The sequence below is a fragment of the Helianthus annuus genome, chromosome 16 (assembly GCF_002127325.2).
Source record: "Helianthus annuus cultivar XRQ/B chromosome 16, HanXRQr2.0-SUNRISE, whole genome shotgun sequence".
Taxonomy (NCBI): Eukaryota; Viridiplantae; Streptophyta; class Magnoliopsida; order Asterales; family Asteraceae; genus Helianthus; species Helianthus annuus.
This window is the reverse complement of record NC_035448.2, coordinates 195,430,719-195,441,152: the sequence shown is the minus strand read 5'-3', so window position 1 is coordinate 195,441,152 and position 10,434 is coordinate 195,430,719. Positions and strand designations below refer to the sequence as shown.

The 10,434-nt window shown below is 37.0% G+C and overlaps 1 protein-coding gene across 1 annotated transcript; it reads right to left on the bottom strand.

Moving 5' to 3' along the window:
* Positions 1 to 338: 338 nt before the first annotated feature.
* LOC110915252 (nudix hydrolase 25) lies at positions 339 to 5,587 on the bottom strand. The gene is made up of 6 exons (XM_022159919.2): positions 5,354 to 5,587; positions 3,459 to 3,509; positions 3,303 to 3,395; positions 1,315 to 1,412; positions 1,078 to 1,189; positions 339 to 702 (listed from the first exon to the last, which is right to left on the bottom strand). The coding sequence occupies exons 1-6, from the start codon at positions 5,417 to 5,419 to the stop codon at positions 595 to 597; spliced, it is 528 nt and encodes a 175-aa protein (XP_022015611.1). The 5' UTR covers positions 5,420 to 5,587; the 3' UTR covers positions 339 to 594.
* Positions 5,588 to 10,434: the final 4,847 nt, after the last annotated feature.

Below are 10,434 nucleotides of genomic sequence, written 5' to 3'. Positions count from 1 at the left end.
GGGAGAGTCGAAAGACTAATGAAGAAAGGCTAGAACCGCCCAACGATTGCATTTTGTGGGTACGTGCAACTGGGTTTTAAAAAGCGCGCCTTTTCCATAAAGCGCCGAAAAAGCGCATTTTTGGGGTATGAGGCGCACGCCTTATGTACTTTGGGTCTGTTTGTGTTGCTTTTATGCATTGCCTCACTTTAGATCCCGCCGCTTTTGTGCGTCTCTCGCTTTTTAAAACCAACACGTGCAAAGTATGTGGGGGAACCTAACAGCGCAAGAACGACTAGATTCGTAACCAAAATGCACCACGAGTCTAATTACTAGAATATAAGGACCAAATCCATAACTTGAGAAGGTTTTAACTTTTAATCATCACATTCATGTACAAGTGACTATTAACTAGGCTAGAAACAACCACAAAAGAATAAAAGCAATAAACTATAATTAAGAAAACATTTTTATCAGGAACAAATGGACACCTACCTAACAAGTTTTTTTAATCAACACATGCATTTACAAGGAAGCAAGTGCAATAACTTCTGAATTCCAAACCTTATACCGTAACAAATGTTCTGTTAGAAACACCAACCTCGCATGACAAGTTCACCATTTAGTCGACCTACATTTCGCCGCCGCTTTTCCACCATCGTTTAAATGAGGCTTAAACGTCCGTATAACCTCCTCATACGTCGGCCTTTTGTAGTCCACCGCCTGTTTGTTATTAGATGCGTCACGTACCCATATCGGTGTTCGTAAATATATACATAACATAAAGAAAAGAAAAATTAAGAAAAGCTTGGATTTAAAAAGCGTGTCTCGAGGCAATTGGAAAAGCACCTCAGGACCTTTAGGCGGTGCTTCATGTACATGTGGGTCAAAATTTGACAAAAAAAGCGTTAGGAGGATCTAATTAGGGGTGCAGATTTTGGTCTTCTAATTAAAAGCAGGGTAATATGAAAATAGACGATAGAGATGCAGATTTTGGTTGTGCATAGAGCAACGCCTCGTATACGTGAAGCTCTCGCCTCGGCTTTCGGGACCTGAACGTGTCCCATGCTTTTATAAAATGAAGAAGAGAAGGTTAACCTGTTCGATGACTTCTTCGGGGCTTGCCCATTTCCACTCTGAGAATTCCGGGTCAACTTCACCACTTGCCAAGTTGATTTCACTTTCGTCTTTTGTCAGTCTCATGAGGAACCTAGTAATCATTGATTAAAAAATGTTTAAACTTGGTAACTAAGGTTATTAATTCACTTCATTAGTAAAATTTAAACTATAGGTTCATGGGTCCTGAAGATATCCATGATGTTTTATACTCCTTACCATTTTTGTGCTTGTCCGTGCCATTCGCCCCCTCCCCATAAACGATTCACTTTTGCTCTAACAGCCGGTGGGAAGTCATAAGTCAGCCATTTTGGGACCTATGTATGCAAAAATCACACGAAAAAAATTAAAACTTATAATAGTCAAATGTGTTATTTTCGAAATCTAATGGTGCAGTGAAGTTTCAAAAGGGATAGTGCCGAGATTTAGGGGTTGTTTAGCAACATCTGAATGGTTAAGTGTTGAACCAGTAAGTAAGAGGTCTGAACCATTAAGTGCTGAACCAGTAAGAAAGAGGTCTGAACCATTAAGAGCTAGTATAATGCTTAATCGTTCAGAGGCAAATGTCTGACCAATTCAGATTAGAGGTCTTAACCATTCAGACTCTATATAATGCTTAATCATTTAGAGGCAAATGTCTGAACCCATTCAGACATCTGCTCGCGAAACAAAAAGTCTAAATCATTAAGTGTTGAACCAGTAAGAGGAGGTCTGAACCATTAAGAGTCTTATTAAGAGGTAAACAAACAGCCCCTTAGAGAGAAAAAGAGATATCGAGTCCAATTTGGCCTTCTTAATACCATAAAGGTTTGTCTATTTGTATGTTTTTGTGTCACATAGTGAGAATACAAGAGTCCATTATGCTAACGTGCTAACATATGGGCCAAGAACTATACAGTTTTATGTATCATTAAATTTTTAGTTTGTCACGTGAAACTATGTATTATTCAAGAAAAGAATCACTTGATCAAACTTTGGGCAGAGCAACACAAATTAGAAATGTTTGCTGATAATTTAGTAAAATCTTACACAATGATGCATGTGACAAATACTAGATTTGAGTAGGGATAGCAATTCCTACATTAAAACGATAACACGGCACGAAGTTAACAGGTTTCGTGTCTATAACAGGTCGACACGTTAAGATCTGTTAATGACACGTTTATAATTTTAAACAAAAAAAATGTGGGGCTCCTAATTTTAAATAAAAGAATACCGGGAAGTAAAGTTTATATATTTAATAACATGTCGTCCGTGTCTTCACAAGTTGTATGGGGTAAAGTTCTTGTACAAATAATCTTAACATACTAAACATACAAATTGAAGGAAAACTCAAAAAGACAATGTGGCATTTTTGTAATTATCAATAACTATCAAAGTTACTCAACAAATATACCTAAAAAAACCTAACCACTCCCCCCACCCCCAAAAAAAACCTAACCCCCCCCCCCACCCCCCAAAAACCTAAAAAAAACCTAAACCCCCCACCCCCCAAAAACCTAAAAAAAAACCTAACCCCCCCCCCCCAACCCCCAAAAACCTAAAAAAAAACCTAACCCCCCCCCCCCACCCCCACCCAAGCTAAAATGCTAAAAACTAAACCCCCCAAAAAACCTAAAAAAAATCTTAAAAAATAAAAAAAAAAACACACAAATTATTTTATTTTATTTTTTTAACATTTTTTATTAAAAAATCGCTACTTTTAGTAGCAGCCAAAAAAAAATTTTTTTTTTTTTTTTTTTTTTGCTAACGAAATGTAACGACTTTTTAATAAAAAATGTTAAAAAAAATTTGTGTTTTTTTAGGTATTTTTGGTTGTAACTTTGATAGTTGGTGGTAATTACAAAAATGCCACCTTGTCTTTTTGGGTTTTCCTTCAATTTGTATGTTTAGTATGTTAAGATTATTTGTATTTGATCTTTTGCCAGTTGTATGATGCGCTGGTATTTTTTTTTTTTTTTTTTTTTTTGTGTCTTAACATGTCATTTCGTGTGACCTGTATATTATCAGGTTCGGGTTCGGGTTTGAAAAATCTGACACAATAAGATTTTGTTTCGGGTTCGTGTCTTAACAGGTCAGGTTGACAATTGACACGATATGCCAGCCCTAGATTTGAGAACAAAACTTACAGAATTATGCATATGTATTATGCTGAAATTGATGAGAGAAACATGAGGCATGCTAATGCATTATAATCTGAAACTAACCTCTGCGATTATTTCAGCCGAAACCACTCCAGTTTCTTCTCGAAGCTCCCTAATTGCCGCAGACAGTGGCTCTTCTTCCTCCTCAATACCGCCCTAATAACAAAACTTAGAAATTAATATACATACATTTTAGAGTGTGTTATTTTCTTTATTTACCTGTGGCATTTGCCATGCTCCTGGTACATTTAATCTGGAAGCTACAAACACCTGCATGCAATTATTTACATAAATTCAGAAACTTTACACAAATACTAATATTATTTTACAAATGATTTATTTTTTTATAACTATAAAATTACACAAACAGCACTACAGCAGTAAACATAACTTTGATCATATTGAGCAATATTCCAAAGTAATTACATCTACAGATCATGAAGTCAAAAATAATTTGTTAAGGAATCAAACAGGTTTTATCTGGCCAGTATCTAACTAAAGTTGAATTATTAAAAATCCCAGATAAAATATTTAATTAAATATTGAATCCATGGAGACATACATAATATCCATTTATATAACAGTTTTATGATTTATCCAGATCCAATACAAAACCTTAATGGCCTTCCACATGCTCATAACAATATAATTAGTCAATTACAGAGAAGTTAAATAAATAAATAGCTTAATTGGTAAGACTAGTAAACTAATTTTAAATCCAACTTCAATGAGAAGACTAGTAAACCAATTTTAAATCCAGCTTTAATGAGAAGACTCATCACCTGTTTTATAAAATCATCAACCCATCAAACACCTAACAAACGTATTAAATACACTATTTCCTCTCAATTTCCAGGAATCAACAACTAATAACACAAATTATACAGCAAATTATAAAACAAAATCTTGCTGGATGAGCGATTTCTCTTAGCGAGAAATTGCATTCCGAATACCAGTACCGACACAACACATATGACATATGATATTGTATTCGGTTTTGAATTTAGCTGAAAATTTCAGTATCGGTACCATTACAGGTTCACATACCGGTATTGACCGAATATATATGGTACTATTCGGTTTATTTTAGATATATTTTGATATCGGTACTACGCAGTATTGTACCAATACTGACATAACATATATGATATGGTATTCAGTCTTAAATTTAGCTCAAAATTTCAGTATCTGAACCATCGGTACGGTACCGATTCACGTACCAGTATTGACCGAATATATACGGTAGCACTGCATTCGGTTTATTTTAGATAAATTTTGATATCTGTACTATGTTGTATTGTACCAATACCTTACCCGTACTGACCAAACATATATGATATAGTATTCGGTTTTGAATTTAGCTCAAAAGTTTCAGTATCTGTACCATTGGTAAGGTACCGGTTCACTTACCGGTATTAATTGAACATATACGGTCCTGTATTCGGTTTATTTTAGATATATTTTAATATTGGTACTATGCGCCTATGCGGTACTGTATGAGTACCGACAGAACATATACGATATGGTATTCGGTTTTGAATATAGCTCAAAATTTCAGTATCGGTACCAGTTCATGTACCAGTATTGACTGAATATATATGGTACTGTATTCAGTTTATTTTGGATATATTTCGATATCGGTACTATGCAATACCGTACCAACACGTTACCAGTACCACAGAACATATATGATATGGTATTCGGTTTTGAATTTAACTCAAAATTTCAGTATCGGTACTATACCGGTTCACATACAGACCGAATATATACGGTACTGTAATCGTATTTTAATACCGGTACTATGCGGTACCGTACCGGTTCCAAAATCAATAAAAAACTTATCTCAAATTTCAAAACTGAAAGATGACACAAATTTTGCTATAAACCGTACAAACAGAATACAGTTACAGTAACAACAACAGATCGTAAACTTAAAACATAACAGAATCAAATTAAAATTTCAATTGGAAAAAATAAAATAACTGATCATGAATCACAAATCAAGCATCTACAACAACAAATCAACAACAAGAGTGCAGTACTAACAGCATAAACAGAGTAGATTACTATTGATTAACAATTTTATATGCGAATAAAAAGATAAAAATATTTACCAGGTTATCGGAATTGATGAGACAAACGCCGACGTTAGGGCGGTAACCGGAAGGCAGATCGTCCATAGAGAGAGAGAGAGTTGAAGTTTTAGAGAGAGAAAGTAGAGAGAGAAAGTGTGTTAGAAAGTCAATGAAATGTCAGTGAATGAGGAGGGCGTGTGGTTGTAAATATATAAACTTGAAAAAGAGGAACAAAGAGAGATTTAGGCGTAGGTGACGCTTATCGTGCGCACCCGTTGAAATTGAAATAACTTTGATAAAGAGGGAGAGAATCTGATACTTGCTGCCCCACTTTATCTTATCATGAACCGCCGTCTAACCCACTTCAACTCGCAATAGTTTAAACACGATTAAGGTGCAAATCAAGAGAATGAATATTTGTTTTGATTACAGAAAGAATTCCACTATTCTCACACCTCTGTTCCTGAGTTAACTTAATGAGAGATAAGAAAAAAGAAAGCAAAAGTGAGAAACGAAAAAAAAAAAAAAAAAAAAAAGATATCTTTCCCACCATTTCCTCCCAAATCGGAAGAAAAGAAAAATTAAAGAATTTAGCCTAGTTTTCCTGTCATTTCCTTTCTTTTCCTTTCTTAAATGAAACTCGGGAACACGACATGTTTTATTTTCCTTCCTTAAATGAAACTCTGAAACACAAAATATTTTTACTTTCTTTTTATTTCCTTTCCTTTCCTTCCGTTAGTAAACTCTGAAACACAGGGTGTGGGATAAAGTCCTTAAAGGTTTTATCAGGATACATCAACTTTTGAAAACATTCTAAGACACTCTGTACACGAGAAACCGGACCCGACTAATCCTAATTTCATTAAAAATCAAATAAAGGAAGGTTTTTAAGGCGCTCGCGGACCGCGACTAGCTTGGCTATGTGCCTCCCGGGGCCCGAGACCCCTTTGCTTGTCGGATACCCATGACGCCACGTGTCCCTATGTGTGGCGAGTCTACGCTGCAATTCAGCAACCCTAGTCATAGCTAGGGATGCTCTCGCGGGCCGCAAAAGAAAAGGGGAGGGGGAGTCGTGGGGCGCGAGCAAATGCCGATTTCACCTATAAAAGGAGCTTCAGTTCAACCTTCAATCCTCGTTCATTTTTTCTTTCTCTCTGTTTATATTATAGCCAAAAGTAGCTCGGTGTTATACACCTAAAACACGAAGTTGTGTCTCGTTGTAAGTATTTTAACCCCGATCACTAATTCGTTACCCTACCCGATTGATCTAGGGCCCCGTAACGCATGTCAAGGCTCTGCCTGACTAAGTTCGTTGAGGTTCTGTCTCATGTTGTATGGCTAATTTGATCTGGGTTATCTTACTAACACGTATGCATTGTATATTTTTAATAGAAAATAATCAGGAAAAGCAACAGAAAGCTATAGAAATACCTAAGTCTACAAAGTGAGTCATTCTCTTTTTCTACTAAATTGTTTTACAAAACCTCAAATATTTTCAATTATACTTAACAGTGATTGAGTCTTTGTATTCTACAATTGCTGCCGGTATGTGGGGTTTTGTATACACTACTACTCAAGCGTTACTATTGGACAACGGGTTAGCCAATAGTAATATGACCACAGTCATGGAACTGCCTAAATGACAAATACTGAATTAGTAATTGGGTAGATATAAACATTGTAATCGCTCTCAATACTATAAAGTTATAAAAGCTTATTTTGATAAAAGTGGGATGCACTCGTCAATATTTCTCTGATAAAATCTTTTTAAAACGCGTTTCAGGTAACTTAATGTGAAAGCTATTAGAAGTCAGCTATGGAGCACTGAAGACTTAAAGAAAGTGACTATAAAAGTTATCTAAATAAAAGGATATTATGTTTTCAATAATTAGCGTTTATACCTATAAATGTATTGTGAATGAAACATGAGTTTTATCCCATTTATTTATTATAAAAGTTTAGTGTTTTGAAACTCTGAAATTTATTTCCTAACTACGATCCTTATATCTCATTTCCGTTGCCAAATTAAAAACACCGATACCACCTAAAATCTTATTTTCACATCTTCTATGCGGGTCGTATAACATTATATACAAGTCGTATAACGTTATACGACCCGTTTACATGAAGACAAAAAAAAAACATTTTCTGACATATTTTTTTTTTGCAAAATTCTCCTATACGGCCCGTATAATATTATATACAGGTCGTACAATGTTATACGGCTCATATACGAGTCGTATAGCTGTAGGGTGTGAAAATAAGAGGTAATGACCTCTCTTTGGTAGAGGTAAACTATTACCGTGTCAACTCCCCTCTCTAAGTTCTCTCTTGCGCAAAAACATAAGATGTGATGACCTCTCTTTGATAGAGGTAAACTATTTTTTTCTTTTTATTATAAATTAGCATCTATATATGATAAAATCAAAACTGAATGAATAGTGTTTTGATTTTATCATATAATACTTTATATTCATTTATTAGATTATGGGTTACGGGTGAGGGTTGGGGTATGGGTTGGGTACAAATGGTCAGTGTTCTGATTTTATCATATAATATTTTATATTCATTTATTAGACTATGGGGTATGGGGCGAGGGTTGGGGCATAGGTTGGGTACAAATGCCCAAGTCACCACCTTGTGTGGGCTTGGGTTTCGGCGTGGCCCCTTGGACGAGAGTTTCAGCCCGGGTGTTGGGCATGCCTAGCGGTCCTCCGTGGCCGGCTCTCATTGGCTGGGTTGGCTAGGCCATAGCGGCTAGGTTTAAATTTTAAAAAATAACTGTTTGGCTTGACTATGGGGTACGGGGCGAGGGTTGGGGCATGGGTTGGGTACAAATGGCCAGTGTTTTGATTTTATCATATAATACTTTATATTCATTTATTAGACTATGGGGTATGGGGCGAGGGTTGGGGCATGGGTTGGGTACAAATGCCCAAGTCACCACCTTGGGTGGGCTTGGGTTTTGGCGTGGCCCTTGGACGGGAGTTTCAGCCCGGGTGTTGGGCATGCCTAGTGGTCCTCCGTGGCCGGCTCTCATTGGCTGGGTTGCCTAGGCCATAGCGGCTAGATTTAAATTTTAAAAAATAACCGTTTAGCCAAGCCAAACGGTTCACCCAAGTCACTATAAAACCCCCCAACCCCATTGTCTGTCCACATCGCTACCCTAACCCTTCATTCCACCTACCTGAACCCGTTACCCACACTTGATACTGGCACAATGCGATGAAAGGCCGCCAACCCGGTGAGACCCGTTACCGGCCGGAAGCTTTCGCTAGCTACCGGCACAACGTGGGGAACGACCAGCACAATTTAAGCGCATGCCAACACAAGTGGTGCGAGCTACGACCGTTTTAAAGCATGCTACGATAGCGTCCCAGACGGTGATATAAGTCACGAAGACCGGGTGGCGGTGGCCAACATCGAGTTCCTAGGCAAGGAGTGGAAGCATTTTGACAAGCTCGCCATGTTTGAAATCTACCTAACGCTTTAGGCTTTTTTTTTATTTTGTAATCTTTTTTTAGAATGTTGTAATTTTTAGGAACTTTTAATAATAATTTTAGGGTTTTTTTTTTAATTATGTGTGTATTTTTTTAATTTTTATAAAACTGGCCAACCCACACGGGCTAGCTAAGCCCCACCATACCGACCCAACACGTCACTCACCAGCGAGTGGGCTCGAAGTCCACGTGTCAACCTATGCCCAAAACCTCCGCCCCACCATACCCCACGATCGAAAATACCAATGCCCTTCGCGCAACGCGCGTCATTGAAAAACACTAGTTGATAAATAAAACATAACTTAACAAATAAAACATATTTTTAACAAAATAAAAGTATGATAAATTTAAAAAACATACATTAAACTAGAAATAATTGAAATTACATTTAATTAAAATAAATTAAACTAAATAAAATTAATACTCTTTGTCGGATTCCACCAATAGATGGGGTAAATCTAGTATACCTAGATGCTCAACGAGATCATGTTTTAGTCTCCAATGCATATCTTTATCCATAAGCTCGTTTAACACACTGTCATCGGGAGCGGGCTGGACGGGAGGATCCCGAATGTGTACCGATGCTATCGCGTTTCCGTCATCTTTTAAAATCATGTTATGTAAACTAATACACGTATACACCACATACCTAATTTATTTCGCAGTCCTAGCATGCATTTGGCCGATTCATTATACCCATTTTGACTTCAAGACACCAAAAGTCTGTTCCACATCTTTTCATCCGCCATTTTAGAGATTAGTTTTGAAGAAATGAGAAAAAGGGTTAGTGAGAATTTGATATGAAATTGTTCGAGATAAATTGTGATTTGGGTTGGTTTATGTAGTGTAAACAATGTAAATTTTTTTTTTTTTAAATTATAATGGCTATCTCAAGGGAGCCGTTTCCCTCTCCAACGGTCCAAAAACGCACAACGGTCAAATACATGAAGCAGTGATTAATCACCCAATTCTTCATCACCACGCGGTAAAGCCAACGTCGACGAGGGTATTGCCGAGCGGTAAACATAATTCCCGATCCCTTTCCTGCACCCACCCGTTTCCCCCCTTAGACCGCCCGTACCGGGCGTTCTTTTTTAAAAAATAAGCCCCAATCACGCCCCTAAACGCCGCATAGCCCCCCATGGCGTGTTTGGGCGTGTTTGATCGGATTTTTTTTGGCGTGTTTAAAATCACGCTGGAGGGGCGAAATTTTGACCAATGAGACCGTTGCAACGGTCATAAACAACGGCTATAAATTTATTTTTTTTCTTTTTTCATTTCTCACCTATATATATACATACACACTTCTACATTTTTACAAACAAAAAACCTATACAATACTTCCATTTTACAAACAAAAACCACTACAATCTCAAATATTCAACCATTTTTATAAAAAAATGATGGGTTCCCCTAGTTCCTAGTCTATCGCAAATTATTACTATAAAGAGTTTTTAGCGGATGATGATGAATCTACCGATGAGGAGGTCGAGCAAGAGGCAGTTACGAGTGCTTGTCAACTAGCGGTGCTATATGCGAAGCATTGTAGTCGGCCCAAACGTGAAGTTAAAACAAGAGATTATACTGAACGAGACCGACGTGCGACAAACGATCGGTTGA

What these genes read in the sequence shown, in the direction of transcription:
- LOC110915252 (XM_022159919.2), bottom strand. Translation starts at nt 5,419, where the DNA reads ATGGACGATCTGCCTTCCGGTTACCGCCCTAACGTCGGCGTTTGTCTC. An exon ending in GAGCATGGCAAATGCCACAG is followed by an intron (nt 3,396 to 3,458) that starts GTAAATAAAGAA and finishes TTTTGTTATTAG; the next exon opens with GGCGGTATTGAGGAGGAAGA. An exon ending in CACGGACAAGCACAAAAATG is followed by an intron (nt 1,190 to 1,314) that starts GTAAGGAGTATA and finishes AATGATTACTAG; the next exon opens with GTTCCTCATGAGACTGACAA.